This window comes from Microcaecilia unicolor, chromosome 6 (assembly GCF_901765095.1).
Source record: "Microcaecilia unicolor chromosome 6, aMicUni1.1, whole genome shotgun sequence".
NCBI classification, from domain to species: Eukaryota; Metazoa; Chordata; class Amphibia; order Gymnophiona; family Siphonopidae; genus Microcaecilia; species Microcaecilia unicolor.
This window is the reverse complement of record NC_044036.1, coordinates 250,202,088-250,223,334: the sequence shown is the minus strand read 5'-3', so window position 1 is coordinate 250,223,334 and position 21,247 is coordinate 250,202,088. Positions and strand designations below refer to the sequence as shown.

Below are 21,247 nucleotides of genomic sequence, written 5' to 3'. Positions count from 1 at the left end.
TGCTGCATGGGAATCGCCAGTGAACTTTGTAAAAGAGGCCCTAAATGAAAGGGGAAGATTTAGCTCATGCCCCTCTTTGAAATTAACATCAGTTTTATGATACAGATGAAAGGAAAATGCTTAATGCTTTTCTGACCTGTGGTTTTACTGAAGCAGGCTTTATGGAACTTCCCGATGTAGAATTCAAGTCCAATGATGGCAAACATTACAATGGCGAAAAACAGAAGCAGCCCTATCTGTAGCAAAGGCACCATGGCCTTCATTATGGACTTGAGGACAACCTGTAAACCTGTTGAGATAAGAAACAAAGATAACATTAATATCAACAATTCTATCAATGCCATAAATGAAAAGAAAACAAGCAAAACAAAAAATGAACAGCCTTACTGTGAAGAAACAGTGTTTTAAGCCTGTAAAATGTATTAAATATTTTCCTATTTTAATTATGTCCTGAAGTGTATTTCTCCTATTTGGCCAGCAGGTGGTATTACTTTTCTGTAAAACTGTTATAGGGAACTGAGGGGCCCTTTTACTAAGCCGTGTAGGCGCCTATGCGTGCCCAACGTGCGTCAAATTGGAGTTACTGCCCGGTTACCATGTGGCCCTTGTGGTAATTTCAATTTTGGCGCACGTCCGCTACGCGTGTCTGAAAAATATTTTTTATTTTTTGACGCACAGCAGCTATGTGCATCTAGACCATTACCGCCTGGTTACCGTGTGAGACCTTACCACTAGGTCAATGGCTATTGGTAAGGTCTCAGACCTAAAATGGACATGCGGTAATTTTCAATTTGCCGCACATCCATTTTCAGCAAAAAAAAAAAAGCATTTTTTTGTAGGAGCGCTGAAAAATAATTCTGCGCACGCCCAAAACACGTGTCTAACTACCGCAGGCCATTTTTCAGCGTACCTTAGTAAAAGGACCCCTGAATATTCTTTTTCTTTAACAAAAGCAGGAAGCAAGCAGCAGTATACTTTCAAATCTTGTTGACTGGGCTCTGATTGGCCCAGGAGCTCATTTCCTTTAGAGTGTACTTATTTTGCCTTCAGTCTTAGCCAGGAAGAAAAGAGAGCAGAATCTCTTTCATGAGGCTCAGTAAACAAACAGTTATATATCCTGATCTTCCCAGGTATTTATCTAAGAATTATGCAAATGTTAAGTTAGTGCTATAATTGATCCATATTTCAGTTACTTGTTATTGTTTGCTAATTGCACATTTTTTGTTCAGTGTTGAATTTTTATTATAATAAACAAAATTGTTTGTTTGCTCTGCTTGTCTGGACTGATAAAGAATCCTGGTGGTTTGTGTGTTAGGTCTGTGAGTGCTTTCTGGGAACTGTGGGACCACTAGGAGTGTGGCTCGCTCCAGTAACCTAGAAATCACTAGAGAATTGGAGAGCAGGAGACTCGCCCAGATGCGGTTGTAACCCAGTTGCTGGGAGGAGGGTGCTAGTGTAGAGCACGAGTGGCAGGTGCAAGTAGATCTGAGCTGTGCTGGGGATAGACCCTCTAAGTGGCTGTGGGGTAACCCCAGGCGAGTGGCTAGGCATTTTGTGACACTTACATAGTCTAACTTCTAAGTTCTTTTACTGAATTGAAGGCACAGTTTGAAAATACTAATTTTATTGGTGAGCTCCAATTTCACTCCCCCTTCAGCATACATTCTTGACCAGAAGCAGAGAATTCAGGTTGCCTCCAATTCCCTCCAATTAAGCTGCCTTCCATTCTGAGAATGGAAAAATTTCCCCTTTCAAAGCCATTTTTGATGGAGCTAGCATGCAGTCAACTTGACACATCAGAAGAAAAGATCCAATATTCAAAATCAAAAAAGGTGTGGGGGTAGGGGGGATTGATTGTGTACATGAATGGAGCGATCACTTGCACTTATACTCACTTGGAATTCCTGATACAAGCTTTAGTGGTCTCAGCACTCTGACTGCCCTCAGGGTTCGTAAATCAAAGTCCGTTCCAGTAGTGGCTAAAATCCTGAGGAAAAATACAAAGAGATATTGTATTTCAGCTTTTATTTTTGCCACATTGCATTAAGGGGCCTATTTACTAAGCTAACAGCTTATCACATTAGCTGATAAGTATTTAACATGGCAATTCCTTTTAGGCGATGTGGAATGGACAAAGAACTTCAAATGTCTTTTTGTATATTTAAATACTAATGCAGCAGATAATACAGTATAATTAGCTACACCTTCAGAGGTGTTATCTAGTTACATTTTGCTGTATTAGATATAATGTTAATGGAGAGAAGCAAATCAATGGTCTGCATTAACTAGAGACAGTGAGTGGAACATCTTTTTGGTTGCAGAAGCTAAACATACCATTCTCAAGAACTCCCCCAAGCTCTCTAGTTGCTGACTCTATGTTCAGCAAAATATTGGCTGGGCAATGATCTCACTGGTCCACCCCATTTCAGTGTCTGTATGACTGACTTTTCCCCCCAAAGTGCTGGGTACACTCCCAATAATTAACAGAAAAATTGCACTTAAGATGCTAAGATGCCCATTAGCATTTAGAATGACCTAAAAGTACTAGCGCACCTTTGTAAAAGACCCCCTTTATTTTTAGATATGAAAAATCTATTTCCAGATATTTCCAACGCCAGGCAGACCATAAGAAAATGTTTTCTCTTCAATGTAGGCTGTTTACTTACTCTCAGAGTTCAATTCAATTTTCTTCACTACTGAAAATGCAGTATTATATTTCAGGATCTATAGAATATCTTTGGGGTGCAAGACCAACTTTTACACTTTTCCTAAAGGAATTAAGGAGGCAAACCAAGCTTTCCTTAGAATGTGAATATGTTCCCAATTCTCACTTTGTTGAATGCTAATTGCTGAATTTTTTTCTCCTTGTGTGCCTACTCACAATCCTTTAATTCTTTTTATTTTGTTTATTTTTTTTAGACAATTCTATCCTTCAGGGTCAGCCCAACTACTAGGCAAGCTAGATATCCACCTAGGGCAGTATAATTTGTGTGGGGGTGGGGGTGGGGGGGTGGGGGGGGATGTGGCACCAATGCAACGTTGAGCCTGTCTACAGAAGATGCATTGCGGCTGGTGTGGAGCCTTGAGTGTGTGCAGATGGCCAAGGTCCGCTGAGTCCTGCTCCCTCTGAGCTTCCTGTTTCAGAGGATGCAGGACATGGCAGGCCTTGAGCATGCATGGAAGCTCAAGACCCTGTGCTGGCCGCAATGAGTCTTCTTCAGAAGTGCTGACTGCTGCATGAGTGCCACCCCCTAGGGGGTAGGGGAGATGTCCTCACCCTCTACATTCTACAGAAACAGCCCTTGCTAAAGTTTCCAGTGATCTGTTCCTGGCCAGATCCAAGGGCCTTTACTTAATCATCTTAACCTATCTGCTGCATTTGACACTATTGATGATAAAATAAATTTGCAGTACTGCTTGTACTATAAAATACTGCAGTGCGCACACTATTGTCAAGCATCTCGCTATGATCATGTCTCACCTCTTCAACGGCTTCACTGGATACCTATTGATTTCAGGGTCAAATTCTAAATTCTAACATTAACCATAAGGTCCTTTGGTCCTTTACAGTGGCTGCCCTGCATATCTTGATTCCCTACACACCACCCGACATTCTTCTGCCCCCTTCTAAATCTAAATGGGAATCTACTAGATCCAGTGCGTTTTACTTTATTTCACCAGCTCTCTGGAATTCCTTACCACAGCACCTTAGGCTTGAAACATCATATGCATCCTTTCATGTTCTATTAAATATTCACTTGTTTCAGCAGACTTTTTATGTAGTAGTGGCTGGGACAAGTCTGCAGCAAGAGGTCAGGGATGCGTTTAGTTGTTTGAACTTATGATATTTTATTTGGATGTTGCTGGTTTTGTCTTATGACTGAAATTGTGTTTGAATGGTAAAGTTATTTTTTTTCTGTCCTATCTACAAAATAGCATTCCTTTCAGCGTTCACTATTTAAAATTTTTTTTTTAGTGTAAACCACTTTAATTTTCATGCAACTAAGCGGTATAGCAAATTTATTTCATGCATATTCATTGCAGATATCCTGAAAACGTCATGGCTTGATGTATCCCAAGGACTGGTTTGAGAAACCCTGCACTAAACCAATTTTCTCCCTTTCAATCTGTTAAAAATTCTGCTGCACAACTTACCTTCCACTAGTGTCACATAACCCCTCTTCTCAACTCACTTCATTGGTTTCCTGCTTCCGCATACAGTTCAAACTCCTCTTACTAACTTGCAATTACAAATGCATTCATTCTGCAGCTCCTCAGTATCTCTCCTCTCTTCTCTCCCTACACCCTCCAAGGAACTACATTTATTAGTGAGTCACTCTTATCTGTATCCTTCTCCTCCACCACCAACTCCAGACTCAGGGCCAGATGCACGAAGGCCCCGTAAAGAATCGTTCTGTATTTCCACTTCAGTAAAAATTACCGATTTGGAAACACAGAGTGATTCCCAAAGCGAATCACATGCAATTGAGCTGCTCGCTGCTTTTGCAAACAGCTCATGTGATGGGGGGACGAAGCCAGTCGGTCAGCTGAGCATGCACAGAACAGCCAATCACTAAGCATAGCTGCTCTACACATGCTCAAGCTCAAACCTCCTGTGAAAGAGTTCTTACAACACATAGGACCTACATAAGTATTGCCATACTGGGACAGACTGAATGTCCATCAAGCCCAGCATCCTGTTTCCAACAGTGGCCAATCCAGGTCACAAGTACCTGGCAAGATCCCAAAAAAGTAGAATACATTTTATGCTGCTTATTCTAGAAATAAGCAGTGGATTTTTCCCAAGTCCATTTTAATAACGTCTATGGACATTTCCTTTAGGAAGCCAGCCAAACCGTTTTTAAACCCCGCTAAGCTAACTGCTTTTACTAAATTCTCTGGCAATGAATTCCAGAGTTTAATTACACGTTGAGTGAAGAAATATTTTCTCTGATTCATTTTAAATATACTATTTTGTAGCTTCATTACGTGCCCCCTAGTCCTAGTATTTTTGAAAAGAGTAAACAAGCGATTCACGTCTACCAGTTCCACTCCACTCATTATTTTATAGACCTCTATCATATCTCCTCTTAGCCATCTTTTCTGCAAGCTGAAGAGCCCTAGCTGCTTTAGCCTTTTCTCATAGGGAAGTCATCCCATCCCTTTTATCATTTTTATCGCCCTTCTCTGTAACTTTTCTGCCCCATAGGATTCATTTACCAGTGTTAGAGGTAATTGTAAGTTGCAATAGCAGTAGCAACTGCAGCTCCATGAACATAGACTACAGTGAAAGGCTCAATATCCCTCCTAGGAAGCCTCAGACTGCTGAAAGATCACCTTCCACTCAGGTCACTTAACAAGCAAGACTGGTGTTGTGGAGTTTTCAGCCAGCCTGTTTCTTTCCCTTCTCCTAGCAGATGTCTTGGAAAGGGGGCTTGAAATTACTCAGCAAAGAGATTTCTCCAGCTCTAACTGTGAGCAGTAGCAGCAGCAGCTTTGGACTTCAGAGCAGCGCTTGTATACGGCTTTCATACACGCATGGAAGCTGCATGTATGAAAGCTGGTGAAGGATCTGGATGAGCGCCGGGTTTTTTGAATACGGGAGGCAGTGTGTGGATGGATAAGGGAGAAATGCGGGAATTGGATACTGGGGAGGCACGTATAATGTAGATACTGGGGAAGCAGCGTGGATACTGGAAACAATGGCTTTGCAGCTCCACCTCATCTTGTTTTGGTTTGGGAAGACCGGGAGGTGGACGTTTATTTTCAGCTCCTGGCAGGTTGAGGAAGTGAAAAAAAAAAAAAGAGCTGCTCTGCGAGGGTCTGGATCTGCTCTGATGGACTGATTCTTTCCTCCACCCCTTCACTCCACTGTTTCAGCGGTCATTCTAGGCAGTACCGACAGCTCCTGACCACTTGTTAAATTTTCCATGGTAAAGGTAGGGGCTGCTTCTGTGAATCGCTCATAAAACATCTGTGCGTTGCTTTGCGTGCACATTTGTACAGTAATTAGAATAACTTTGCATACAATTTTTGTTATCTGCTATCGAGACAGGAAAAGAACTCGAGAACCCTTTTGTGCATGTCTCGCTGTACTCCTTGCTCACTAAACCAAGTAGAACCAGTGTAGAAACCACATTGCTGGTTCCTTAGGTCTTGTGCATCTGAGCCAGTGGCGTAGGAAGGGGGGGCGGTGGGGCGGTCCGCCCCGGGTGCACGCCGCTGGGGGGTGTTGGCGCCTCGCTGGTTCCTTGCTCTCTCTGCCCCAGAACAGTCCATAGGTATATAATGGGCTGTGCAGCATTTAATACGTGCTAATCATTAGCGCACCTTAATAAAAGAACTCCCATGGAAATAACCATGCACTTTTCCACCCCTGACCTAACCATGTTTTATTTTGCCTGCTGGTAATACAAATTTACCTAAACCAACTGAGCTGGGAAGAATGCCTGGCGAGTTGTTTTGCCCTGTGCTTATCAACTTCTAATTGCTACCAAGAATCGTTGCTCTCAGAAAAGGAACTCTGAAGGTTGATTATAATTTAATGAAAGCATCTTTGCATCATAACCTGTATAAGGGGGGTCATTTTGATGTCAAAAGTTAGAATTTATAGCAAGCCAGCCAATAGCATTATCTTCCTAACAACTAATGAGGCCACTTTTCAAAGACTTTTGCAGGATTAAATGTATTTAACAACATAAAACACCCTTCACACAATATGCATATCTTTATCTTTGGACTGCAGACGCTATAACTTTGCGGCTTCCATAGCTATATAAAATGAAGGCTTGAAATGTCTAACGTTGATGATGCACTGAAATTCACACAGGATGAAAGGCGGACTTGTTGTTTTGTATTTGTAGTTGCGAATGTAAAACCAAAGCTAGCAGTAGCTTCCAGCTAGGGCTTGTAATGTCTATTCTTGTAGGTGAAATGTTGCATGTGACCCATGTTCTCCAGTCACTAGGAGACCTGCCAGATTCATGCTTCTCATACTATTGGTCAGTCCATGGCCTTTTGGGTATTTTTGTACCACTATCTGCAGTACAGAAATCCCCATCTTGGGATTAGGACCAAACAGTCCGCAGCCTCTCTTTCTCCCCTGTCCACCCCTGCATCCATTTACCACTTAAGTCTAGCATCCAGCTTGTCACTTAAAGCTCAATATCACTCACACAGATGTTCAACATCCATCCATTTAGAATTCCAACACCCATCTCTTCAGTCTGATACATAACTCAGAATCCAGTTACTATGTTAGTAGTATCTTATGTTATATTTCTGTTAATTGATAATGTTTTGTTTTACATTGGTATGTAAGTTTTTATGGAAACCGCCTAGTTTATAGGCGGGTTAGAAGTGTTTAAAATAAATAAATAAAGAGGCTTTCTGATGATAACAACTAAAAATAAATCGGGACTGAAGTTCATTAGTAACTCTGCCAGGCTGAACTCGTTTCAACCACTACAGTAAGTTGCTTGTTTACTTATTTGTAATAAACTGTTGGAAATCAAGAAAATCTACTGTTCAGTAATGTGTGGAATATGCTGTGGTTTTTTTTGTGCTCGTATGCGCTGGTACGGTGTACCGGCACCTTTTTTGTGCGGTCCGGCTCACCTGCCCGCTCCCTTCGTTTGTGCACCCGGCCGTGCTCCCTGAATTGCAAAACTTTTGTTTATCCGAAGTCGTGGCTAGCCGGCAGTGAAAGCAGCAGGCAGGCTCGCCTCCTCATCGCTCTCCTTCCTGTCTTCCCTCCCCTCCATCCATGTCCAGCAATTCTCCTCTCTCCCCTGTCCTCCCCTGCCATCCATATCCAGCATGTCTCCTCTCTCCCCTGCCCTCTCCTCCCATCCATGTCCAGCATGTCTCCTCTCTCCTCTGCCCTCTCCTCCATGTCTAGCGATTCTCCTCTCTCCCCTGCCCTCTCCTCCCCTCCATGTACAGTAATTCTCCTCTCTCCCCTGCCCTCCCCTCCTATTCATGTCCAGCAATTCTCTCTTCCCTGCCTTCCCCTCCCATCCATGTCCAGCAATTCTCCTCTCTCCCCTGCCCTCCCCTCCCATCCCAGTCCAGAATGATTCTCCTCTCTCCCCTGTCCTCCCCTCCATGTCCAGCAATTCTCTTTTGCCCCCTATTCTCCCCCTCCCTTCCATGTCCACTGACTCGCCCCAGCCTCCACCTGCCCCTGAGATCATTCAAACCCCAGCCCCACCTGCCCGCCCTCACCTGCCCCGCCCCCTTCCGTTCGTGCACCCAGCTGTGCTCCCTGCGTTGCAAAATTTTTGTTTACCGAGGTCGCGGCGAAGCGGCAGTGAAAGCAGCAGGCAGGCAGGCTCGCCTCCTTCTTTCTCAGCATGTCCCACCCTCATGGAAAGGAAATTACATCAGAGGAGGGCGGGACGTGTTGAAAGGGGAAAGGGAAAGGGGGGAGGGAAATGGGACTTGATATACTGCCTTTCTGAGGTTTTTGCAACTACATTCAAAGCGGTTTACATATATTCAGGTACTTATTTTGTACCAGGGGCAATGGAGGGTTAAGTGACTTGCCCAGAGTCATACGGAGCTGCAGTGGGAATTGAACTCAGTTCCCCAGGATCAAAGTCCACTGCACTAACCACTAGGCTACTCCTCCATAGCAGGATGTCCATGCTACATCAGATCAAGCTCCTTGTCAGCCATCTCCATAGGATATGAAAGGGGAAAGGGAATGGGACTTGATATACTGTTTTTCTGTGGTTATTTTTTTTTTTTTATTCTTTATTTATATATTTCTTATTTACAATATTTTTCTGTGCTTATAATCAAAGTGGTTTACATACTATATACAGGTACTTATTTTGTATCTGGGGCAGTGGAGGGTTAAGTGACTTACCCGTAATCACAAGGAGCTGCAGTGGGAATTGAACCCAGTTCCCCAGCATCAAAGTCTGCTGCACTAACCACTAGGCTACTCCTCTATGAGTAATCCCAAAGGAATGCATAACCTGTACATTCAAAATGATTCTACCTCATTGCTAATAAGATAAAATACTTTATTGTTTTCATTATATCATGAGCACCATATTTTGCCCCATATGCTTCTTGTATCATTTGCTGCATAAGTAGAAAGATTTTTTTCAGCTGCATAACAATAAATCAACATTCTTGATTGGACAAAAGCCCAGATTAGTCATTATTATGTAGCCAAAGGAAAAACAAACCAGTAAAGTGACGTTGTAATAAATGTCATTGTTCTCTGATAAATGTAAAACACAGTACGTAAACCTCTCTTCCAGTTAAGACCATTTTAAGGTAAAAGGCAAACTTCATCTTGTGCTTACTGGGAAACTTAGTGCCTATTTTATAGAATTCCCCCCTAATATTTATATGCTGAAATGTGCATAAATGATTACAATATTAGTATATATGCATGTAACTGCTGGACATTCATTTATGGGCCATTCTACAAATATGTGCACAGTTTATACAGCATATTTTACAGTTGGACACATGGGTAGATTTTGGGTAGAACATGGGGTGGGGGGGGGGGGACACATTTACACCTATAGAGCCCAAATTTGGAAGCCAAAAAATAAGTGCTAAGTGCTATTCAAGTCAATCAAAGTTTGGGCACCGTTTGTAGAATAGCACGTAGCACTAGGATCCACACCAACTGAAACCTTGTGCAATTCCTCACGCCTAAATTAGGCATGGATCTGCTGTATTCTGTGACGCTGCACACAAATTCTTGTTACTTCTACTGAAGGTAGAATGATAACGAGGTATGTCACATTTATTTCTAGTCTGCTGGATAGACTTGCTCTTTTTTCTGTTTTATTTTTAATTTTTTTCTTGTTACATTTGTACCCTGCGCTTTCCCACTCATGGCAGGCTCAATGTGGCTTACATATACAGGTACTTATTTGTACCTGGGGCAAAGGAGGGTTAAGTGACTTGCCCAGAGTCACAAGGAGCTGCCTGTGCCTGAAGTGGGAATCAAGCTCAGTTCCCCAGGACCAGAGTCCACCATCCTAACCACTAGGCCACTCACAAATGGTGACTTCTGTAACCCTTTAAAGATGCCTTCCTTTTAAAAAAAAAAAAAACAATACAGCATGAATAAGGCAAAAGAACATTTGTTGCTGGTCAGATCTTTAAATCCATGACCTTTAGCTGATCTTAGCTTTAGAAGGCATTGAAAAAAATGCCCTGGTCTTAACAGTCATACTCTTCCATCTTCACAATGCAAGTGAGCCTCTCGTGTCCTATAGGGTTTTCAAGCCGCAGGAGTGCCCTTAGGGGCACTAGGAAGGAATACAGAAAAACCTTGTTAGCATGCATTTGCATGCTCATTACACTTAGAGCCGGTCAGCTCGTTTGTTCACGCGCTTGGCAGCTCTGAGCATTCTGTGCTAGCAAATGCAGACACTAGTCTGGTGCTAATGGCCTCCGGCGCCCGCATTTGCTTGTGAGCATCGGGGCCTACCTAGATGGTAAAGCTTAATCTTCTCTATCAAATAATGAGGTGCCAAATCATGGATTATTGTAAATATCAAAAGTAAACCTTTCTAATGTCATGTGATAAAAACTGGTAACCAATGTAATTTAAGTAATGTTGCAGAAACATGGGGATATCTGGAAAGAAAAAAAAAACACTCCGCAAAGAACTAACAAGCAGAAACCACAGCGGAGGTGACAAAAAATGGCTGGGGATCTTTATTAATTTTAAATATGAATCAACACAGCCGTGTTTCAGCGATAGGGCTTGCATCAGGAGTCGGTGTTCCTCACTAACAGAATATGAGTTTTGAATGCAATCTCCTATTGGTGATATCACCAGCCTTCCAACACTGAATGCCAAAAGGGAAATAACCAGTGTGGCTATGACTGCAAATACAAACAATATGTCAAAACTCATATTCACTTAGTGAGAAACGCAGACTCCCGACGCATGCCCTATCGGCAAAACACGGCCATGTTGAGTCATACTGAAGAATTAATAAAGATCTCTAGCCATTTTTGCTGTCTGGGAAGGCCAGTGATATGTCTGGCAGCAGCATTCTGAGTCCATTCTAAAGCTCGATAATGATTTTGTGAGCAACTTAAAAAAAAGAGCATTGCAACAGTCCAAATTTGATAAAACCAATGATTACAAAACAGACTGAAAATCAGCAGCTTCGAACAGTGGCTTCAGTCTACTAAGTAAGCATAAGCAATTTAAAAAAAAAAAACCCTCATCTTAACCATCGATATTATATGAGGATGCATGGTAAGCTAAGAATCCAAAATAACACCTAAACTTCTAACTTGATGAAATAGAGAAAGAGATATAGATATAGATACACACACTCATAGGAGCCGACTTTTCAGGATTATTGGGGGGTGCTAAGCCCAATGAAAATAACCACTCCCTGGACACATACAAGGAATTCTCTCAATATTCCGTGTTTCAGGACCAGCTCAAGGCATAGGTGAGGTGGGGCACTGGCTCAGGTTGCCAAAAGCCTGCCTCACTGGCCCCCCCTGAAGCGGCCAACTTCCTGCTCCCAGCTAGCAGCAGTGTCTCCAGCCCCCCACATCTCCAATATATCTAATCTCTCTCCCTTTCCTCTGCCCCAGCATCCTATCTTCTCTCTCAATTTATTATTTATTTAATAGGATTTATTTATTGCCTTTTTGAAAGAATTCACTCAAGGTGGTGTACAGTAATCCCACCCCTGGGTCCAGCTTTCCCTTTCTCGCTCAACACCATCTCTCAGCTACAATCCAGCAGCTCCCTCCACTCCCCCCCCCCCCCCCCCCCCCCCCCAGATGCAGCCAGCAGCTGTAGCGATTCACATAATGTTGTCTTTGCCAGCCCCAATCTCACAGTACTACTGTGGAGTGTTCAAGTTGCCATACAAGGGCTTTTTCGTTTATATAGCAGCTTGAATCCCCTGACAGTGCTATTTTGATGCCGGCAGCCATCAGTGCAGGAGTGAGTGAGGATTGATCCTTACCCTGTCATCCACAGGACCCTGTGGTGATGTAGGGTTATGCAGGCAAGCTGGCTAAGATAGCTGATGTGGAGGGGGTACCAAAGCAAAAGTTGGTTCAAGGCCCCACAGTCCTTTGGGCTGGTCTTATTCTGTTTCTGTGTTAAGAAACCGAAGAGACAGCCAACAGAAGTTGGTCACTGGTATGGAAGAGAATTAGAGATGTTGTTTACCCCCTACCAGCTAATCATAGCCATATTATCCTATGTGCTCCTTCCATTGAAAGCATTGGAAGTAAAACCCAGACTGGCTCAATCTGTCCTCCTTTTTCTGGAGCCATATGGCAACCCTAGCTATACTGGCACCACCATGCTTTTTCAGTGTTATTTATCCTATATTACATAAAGCTTGGGCACCATATAGCAAGGACATCTTTATTTTAAAATCTTAACCACGCTGCAGCTGCTTGTGCACTGCAGGAGACAGGCCCAGTCACACTCAAACTTCTGAAGTTCATTCTTGGGCCAAGCAAGCCCTCCAGGCTTGGAATCAGGGTTCAGGGACTTCTGCCTGCTGAAGTGTGAATGGCTTGTATATTTTAAAAACAAAACAAAACAAAACACACACACACACTGCAGAGTGTGTACACAGTCCAGATGGTGACCATTGAGTTCTCCTAGTAGTCCCTCTAGTGCCCTAATGATGGATAAAACTTTAACTTGGGGTCTCTATGTGCTCTGGGCTGGAAACCATACTTTTTTGGAGCCTTGTTTGGCTTGTATCCCTTCCTGGGCTAATTGCTTCCAGATTCAGTTTGCTTCTTTCTCCCAGTCACTGAAAGAAATTTGAACAGGTTACCTCTCCTTAGTAGTAGGAATTTCTTTCCTTTGAAAATCCCTCTGAGTATGTCCTTGCCTTCAGGCAGGATATAGCTCAACTCTGGCTAGGAATCAAGTCTGTGTCTCAGCTCTCTCTCTCTCTATCACTAATTGTATGGGAGGCCTCCCAGTGTTGCCAGGTACACGGCCCCGAAACCCGCCCAAAAAGTTCACACCCCCACCCCGCCGTCATCAACCCTGCCCCCGCTGTCATCGACTCCGCCTCCTCCGTCATCGACCCCCACCTCTTCCATCATTGGCCCCACCTCCTCCGTCATCGACCCCGCCCAAAACATCACTAGCCCCGCCCAAAATGTCATCTAACCCCGCCCAAACATCACTAGCCCTGCCCCCAGCGGCCCGAAAAACCGCACAAAAACCACCGAAAAAAACCAAAAACCAGCCCAAAAAACTGCGACCCGCAGCGGGCAAAAATTTCCCGCAGCGGGTCACGGAAAACCGCCCAATTGGGCGGGAAAAACGCCCACCTGGCAACCTTGCCTCCCAGAGGCCTCCCAGAGGTCTGGCAGCACATGGAAGTTAACCCAGTCACTGCTGGCAGGGGTAGAATAAATCCAGCAACTTTTTGTGAGTTCCGCTGGCATGGTGTATAAATGAATCCAATCCAGGTTTTGCCATTAGCCACCTGTAGGATTTGCTTAAGTCCCACTGCAAAGTGTAGTACCTCTGTTTCTGGTTGTATTCCAGTGGGAGGAAAGAAATCTCCAGAACTTGGTAAGGATAATATTCGATTCTTTATAAGCTCAAAGGGGCTGGAGCAATGGTTGCCAAACCTGGTCCTGGAGGCATTCCAGCCAGTCAGGTTTTCAGGATATCCACAATGAATATTCATGAGAGAGATCTGCATGCATTGTGGATATCCTGAAAACTTGACTGGCTGGAGTGCCTCCAGAACCAGGTTTTGTAACCACTGGACTGAAGCCTCCTTTTACTGAGGCCCTCACAAAGACATCAGGAGAATATAGGAAGCAAGCATTCTTTGCATCAACAGCACACGAGACTGCTCTTTTTTTTTTTGAGACATAGAGTATATTTTAATATTGTAGCTGTTTACAAAATTAACTTTCTTCTTGATTTATATTAATAGAAATATGCCCTTTCAAAGCTTTAATGTTTGTATAAGATGAGAAGTACACATATCAACAAGTTATTGGATAATCTACTTCAGGCCCACACTACATTTCTGAGAGTCCCTTTATATTAAGGGAGAAAGAAGAAGTGCTGATCTCCACTTTGACCTCCGTGTAGAAGTTCCACTGTACAGCAAATTCTGTACTAATGAAACCCTGGAAATCAATTCCCCAAATTCCCATTTCTGTGTCCAATGTGTTTCAGAAGAACAAAGACGCCATCATGAAAAACCTCCTCTTATTACAGTGAACAATCCATTGGTAGCACTTTAATACTTTACCAGCTGCTCTATCTCTAAATACAACTGCAATAAGGTCTTCACAGCTGCACCATTAAAATGCAGGACAGGATGGGGTTAAATACACATATATGCCATCTGCAGCACGAAGAATGTGGCTGTGGATTTTTTTTCCTTGCATGTTTCCAGGCCCCAGCAAATGGGAAAAAATAGTTAAGAATAAAAGGTGAGCCATGCTAAGTCACATCAAAGTGGCAATTGTAGAACCTGCTGTGTAAGCGGATGCAGCCTATGGCTAGTAGCTGGCTGCAGGACCTCACACAGATGTGACACACACACACACACACAACAGTTAAAAGTCAAAAGTACTTATTTGTGTACTGTGAGCAGGCAGGTGAGAAGGGATCACAGAAGTCTCGAGGAAAGGGGGTGCAGAGAGCAAGGTAACCCCGGCAGGGCAGATTTCATACTCACCACTCCGGCATTCAGAAAGCCGGACTACCGGAGGCTGAAAGGCTAGCAGGGTTAAGGAAGAAGGGGAGGAACTACCATTCCCAGAATCCCTCTCTTCCCCACCCGGCTGTGCAGGAGTTAGGGGAGGAGATAGAAGATTGGGAAATGGTTTCTGAGGAAGGTAATGAGGGCCAGCGGAAGCTGGGGATGAGGTTAAAATGGAGGTTGCTGAAGGACTAGGGGAGGAGCCGATGGAGATTGGGGCTTTGGCCCAAACGAGGAAAGGTATTGTGAGGGAGTGGCTGGCAGCTCCTTGGAGACAGTGGTGGAAGACCGGAGGAGAGAGGCTGAAGCACTGGGGGAGGTCTCTGCTAAAGAGGGGACAGGTGCTGGCCTCAGGAGGAGATAGGAGCTGAGTACAATTTAAACCCCAGCATGAACAAGGTGGGAGAAGTGCTGTTTATCTGTGCTGTTAGATGAAGCAGGAAAAGCTGTATAAACTGTTTGATACTGGAAAGTGCTGGGGCTGCACAAGACAGAGCTGCTGGGTTTCCTTACTGGATATGCTCTGTTCCCAAGAGAAGTAATTTTGGTTGAAAGGAGTGAAGTTACATGGACTGTTTAAACCCTGAATGAGACTTTGGCAGCAAACCTTAACAACCTGGGAGTAAGATGTTTTCCTTTTGTGTCTATGCTGAATGGAAGTAAGAAAATAAAGTTTTTTTTCCTATAAACGTTTTGCCTTGATTGAGCCTCTGTGGAAACAATAGAGAGAGGAGGAAGTCCTGCAAGCTCTCAGGGGGTCTGGTGCTGAGTTCCCAGAACAGGCCAAGGTGGTGTGGAGCCAGGCAACAGTCGGGTGAAGAAGGAAGCTAAGTAGGGTTGAGCCTGGCTGGGTCCTAGAAGGGGGACCCAGCTACAGTACACAAAAGGAATTGTAGTCAGCTCTGTTACTTCACAGGCTTAGTCTTTTTAAGTAGAGTCTCTTGCTCACACACACAATGTAGCCAGGCCCAAACAGGTCCCTTATGGATACCTACCAAATTCACATACTTTAGGAATATTCTGCAAGGTTCATCCCTACCTTGGCAGTCTTGTTTCCATTTATAATCAACTCCTGGAAGCTGACTTGACTACTTATAACTGGGAAACACTTAGTCTCAGGCAGCAACTCTTCTCTCAGGACTATGGCTTTCTCTCCTCTCAGGGTTGGTCCATTGAGCCTCTTGATACTCCCATGGAGGACTCTTGCCTTGGGGCCTCCCTGATCTGTTCTACCTCAGGGCATTTAATCTCCCTGCCTGAGCTCCAACCCTCTGAATCAGCATGTGTAACTCAACCTACCCTAAGGTGGCTCACTCTCAGTCTCAGTGAGGGAGTGATCCCATTAGAACCTGGCCATGTACCACCCACACCTTCACACAGCCATATATATGTGAATCACGTTGATTATAGAAAGGGAAAGTGTGCATATACTGTCTCTGTCTAAACTCACTAACTGTACATGCAATATACACTTTGCATTTTGAAACTATATGTACAAACCTCAACTTGCACCCAAATGCACCCCTTAGAATGCCTATTTTATATACATATGTGGAGAGTAAAAGGGCAATATTCAGCTGATGGCGCTAAGCGTTTTGCTAACCGCTGCCAGTTTTATGCCCAGAAATTCAATGTTGGGCCATGTCCAGGCTTCGGCATTGAATTTCTGGGTTTCCGGAGCCAACTACACTATAGCTAGTTAAGTGTGATATTTAACACTTAACCAGTTATGGGGCTCTGCATAAAGATAGAACTGACTTTTATAGGGTCCTATTTATGTGGTTACCTCGGTTGTTTAAGTGCTGAATATTGGCACGTAACCAGCCAAGAGCCAACTACGTCCCTGGAATGCTCCCAAAATAGCTGTTTTTACTTTAAACATTAACTGGGTGCCACTGAAAAGGATTGGTTAGCCCCAAACAGGCAATTTAACCAGCCAGGAGCCATTTCTGGCAAGTTAAATCGCTTTGAATAGCAACCCCTAAATTTATACCTGGGTACCTCAGTTAAGTGGTTAAGGAGACACCTACTTAGTTGATATTTTTTATAAAGACAATGAGATGCTTAAGAGCAGGTGTAAATTTTCAAATGTAAAGTTCAAAAGTATATATTGACTGGCATATTTTATAATCAATATGTGCACTTGAAAACTCTGCCCATGCTCCATCCAGACCATGCCCAGCAATGTCCACAATAAAGTTAGCAAGTTAATTCCATTGTGCATACTTCTATGCCCAATGCCATTTTATAAGGACCATTTTACATATGTATATTGTTACATACGTGAGAAAATGACTTTATAAAATTACCCCCCAAATGTATGCATAGGATTGCTGCTTGTGTACCCAGCTGGAAAAAAGAACCCTTTTTTTTTTAACATGGGAATCAAATGGGCCAATGATCAGAAGCAAATGCAGGCGCTAGAAGCTGTTAGCGCCATCCTAGTGCCTGTGTTAGCTACTGCCCCGTGATCAGAGCTCCTGAGTGTGTGAAACAACGTGCTTGCGGGTTCTGAACGCAACTAGCATGCAAATGCATGCAAAACAGGACTCTTAGAGCAAGTAGCATGCAAATGCATGCTAAATGTATTCCTCCCCAATGATCAGCAAGCAGCACACCAAACATTGGTGCACTGTCCGCAGCAAACTCTACACCAACTCGGAGCTGGTGTTAGGGTTTGCAGACCATTGGGGAGGAATGGTGAGCCCTGTCCAGCATGCATTTGATGCTAGCAGGCCCCCATGTCCCACCAATGCAGGAACCAGACCTGACCCCACCCCCCCCCCCCCAGTAACACGAGGGCTGGAGGTCCAGTGGACCTCCAGTCCCCCTGACCCCCCGACCCAGGTTCAGGGGGGGCTGGGGATCCAGTGTGTCTCCAGCACCCCTAACCCCTCCTAGCATCCCCTGACATGGAGCCCTGGTGACCAGTGGGCCGTGAGTCAATCCCCCCCGACCTGGTGGTCTAGTGGCCCTTCCCCACCCCCTACCTTCGTTGGAGGAGGAAGGTGGTCTCCCTCCTCTTCCATCAGTGCCGCCTCCAGCCCCCATGTTGCTTGGCTCGGGGTGGGGGTACTAGGGGTCTGGTGGTCCCATGGACCTCCAGCCCCTGTGTTTGACAGGTCTGAGCTTTTCACAGCCTAGACCTGTCAAACAAGTGCGAGAGGATTCTGCCTGAGTGCATGCTCAGGCACAATTGTCCAGCACTTTACCATATGATCAGAAATAATAGCGTGCTTAAATTTGCATGTATCTCTGATCATAGGGGTGGGTAGTAAAACCCTGCGTTGTTCCAGCACTAATTTTAGAGTGCTGTTTGGAACAGCGCGGGGTTTTGATCATCTGCCCACAAGAGTGCAAGACCCCTGGAGCAACCCTCTGCAGAAACAGGGCTGAACAGTAGCAATCCTCAATGGTAGAAGTCCAGACCCATGAACTCAGAATTGTGCACCAGCTGCTGAGGAGAGGGGAGAGGAGAAAGACACAGCCATTGGAGAGCTGTGGGACAGTTGAAAGCAGCCTTGTCGGGCTTTGAGGGCAGCAACAGAGAAAAGAGTGCCCATGAGGTCTGGACTGGAGTACCCCCCCCCCCCAAGAATAGGTAGTGGCTAGGACAGCAAGAGGAGCAGAGACAGGCCTTGGCCACAATGAAAGTGAAGCCCTACTTCCCAATACCTTAAAGGAGCCACAGCTCCCAGAAGCAGGAGAGAAAGCATAGAGACCCCTCAACCCCTCCCAACCTTCAGCTGCAGCACTGGGCCAGCAGAGAGGAGGAAGCTGGGCTGTCATGAAAAAGGGGCAGAAGATTGAAGGTTCCACCTCTAGCCTATGAAAATAGCCAGAGGGAACAATGTTTCAGTGGTAACAGCGGTTAGTATATCTGGGTTTAAAAAAGGTTTAGACAAATTCCTTGAGGAAATGTCCATAGTCTGCTATTGAGGCAGACATGGGAATCAACTGCTTGCCCTGGGATTTGTAGTATGGAGTGTTGCCATGATTTGGGTTTCTGCCAGGTACTTGTGACCTGGCTTGGCCACTGTTTGGAAAACAGGATACTGGGCTAGATGGACCATTGGTCTGACCCAATATGGCTGTTCTTATGTTCTAACTGAAACATGTTTTTGGATAATTGTGGAATATAAGAATGAATAAATAAACTGAAACTCCCATCAATTGCACCTGAGTACCTGAATGAGAGTAAGAAATCTAACTGAAAAGAACCTTAAATCAAACTCTCTTTCATTTGCAGTCAACTCTTCTGCATGCATGTTTGGCTAGTAGTCTATGGTGAGGCAGATTTTGGCATCCTTAGGGACATCACACTGCAGTTTGTCTTCTTGAAACAATTACACAGTCAAATATTTCATTAACACATTTGCATCTTTTCAAATTAAAAATTAGTCTTGGACTGATAAGAGGGGCCTTGGAATGGTATCTGGTGGTCTGCGACTGCTACACAAATAAGAGAAGGGAACAAACTAAGATTATCAGCTTCTGCACTAGGGCTAATGATGGTGGTAGCAACAGTGCAAAACCTTCAGGAGAAGATAACATTCCTGGTGCAGGGATAGGCCATGGTTAATGGACCCACTGCAGCAGAAGATAAATTACAGATAATTTACTACTACTATTATCAGTAGGGTAAAATTAACCTCTCTCACAACGGTCTACTATTATGTCACAAACCCTGTATTTCATTACAGAGGGTACATACTACTACTACTACTACTACTACTACTTAACATTTCTAGAGCGCTACTAGGGTTACGCAGCGCTGTACAATTTAACAAAGAGAGACAGTCCCTGCTCAAAGAGCTTACAATCTAATAGACAAGTGAACGGTCGGTCCGATAGGGGCAGTCAAATTGGGGCAGTCTGGATTCACTGAACGGTAAGGGTTAGGTGCCGAACGCAGCATTGAAGAGGTGGGCTTTAAGCAAAGACTTGAAGACGGGCAGGGAGGGGGCTTGGCGTAAGGGTTCAGGAAGGTTGTTCCAAGCATAGGGTGAGGCGAGGCAGAATAAGCGGAGCCTGGAGTTGGCGGTGGTGGAGAAGGGCACTGAGAGGAGGGATTTATCCTGTGAACGGAGAGAATTCAGTGGACAAAAATGAAAGACAGGTAAAAATATCAAAAGAAAAGCTGAAAAAGGCAACCAATGCAACTATAAGATCTCTGATTGGTCACATTAAAAAAGAAATCTGAGTAAGGGCTATTCTAAAACAGCCGAGTAATGCTACAGAGAGAACTAGAAAGAGAGAAAGGGGACTGGGCAAGGAGTGCAGAAGGAGAGGTGCCACAACCCACAACGATTGGATCAGACAATGGGGAACTTGTATGATGGGAAGGAGAAAATGATCTGAGACAGTGGGGAATGTTAAGTGATGAGGTGGTGTGGGACAAGCTAGTAGGTAAAGGGGGAGCTGTGAAAGAGGGGGTGACCAGTGAGGAACAGGCAAATGAGCAGAGGGAGGAGGAGGAGAAAAGTGGGATTGGGATGGGGAGACTGAGGAGCTGGCAGTGGAGCTGACCTTGCCTGCATTAAGATTATTAGGTGCAATGGGGCATAGGAGAGGGACTACCACATAGGGAAATTAACAAAACCATAATCCATATTAAGGAACCATTTATTATTATTATAGAAATAAATCAAATGCAATATTATGCAGCAAAAACTTTTACAAAGAACTTATCAAAAAGGACACATAACCAGAAAAAAAAAGAGAAAGATAACAGCTCCTCCTTTGAAAATATACACTGAAGGGAAAATCTGTCTACAGAGGCCTCCCCGATAGATGGGTTTCTCAAAGAATTAAGATCACTAAAGATAGCGAGAAGGATCCAAAACATCAAAATGAAATAGGCTGCATTAACAGAACAATGGACCTTGAATTCATATGCTCAATAGTAAATTGAAAGTAGAAATAGAAGTACAGTGACAATACCACTAATAATCGTTTGAAATTAAATCGGGAGAAAACAAAATTTTTATGGTTAGGACCTGTGGGGCCCTTTTACTAAGCTGCATAGGCGCCTATGTGCGCCCAACACGCATCAATTGGTAGTGTCCGCTACGCACGCTAGAAAAATTATTTTCTGGCGCATGGTGGAAACTGTGCGGTAATCATCATTCTATGTGCATAGACAATTACCACATGGTTACCACGTGAGACCTTACCGCTAAGTCAATGGGTGGAGGTAAGGTCTCAGACCCAAAATGGACGGGTGCCGATTTTTATTTTGCTGAACCGTCTATTTTCAGCAAAAAAAATTTAAAAGGCCTTTTTTTACAGGCGCGCTGAAAAATGGATCTGCACACACCCAAAACACAGGACTACACTAGCGCAGCCCATTTTTCAGCACACCTTAGTAAAAGAACCCCTGTGTGTTCAAAGTTTCCACAAAGTTTTCAGACAGGAGTAGATTCTTTTGTTTTTGAGAAGACTTCACAACTCTTAGGAGTTGAAGTTGATGGTTTAATGACCATTTTAGGCCATGTTAAACAGGTAGTTCATAAATCTTTTTATAT

The 21,247-nt window shown here is 44.1% G+C and overlaps 1 protein-coding gene across 1 annotated transcript in view; it reads right to left on the bottom strand.

The window, feature by feature from the left end:
* Positions 1–21,247, bottom strand: part of CACNA1B (calcium voltage-gated channel subunit alpha1 B) — a 1,447,778-nt gene that overhangs the window by 974,358 nt on the left and 452,173 nt on the right. Inside the window, exons 4-5 of the mRNA XM_030207102.1 lie at positions 1,896–1,987; positions 137–289 (exon numbers count right to left, since the gene is read on the bottom strand). Coding sequence (XP_030062962.1) covers positions 137–289; positions 1,896–1,987 — 245 coding nt within the window. The remainder of the gene's footprint in view (positions 1–136; positions 290–1,895; positions 1,988–21,247) is intronic.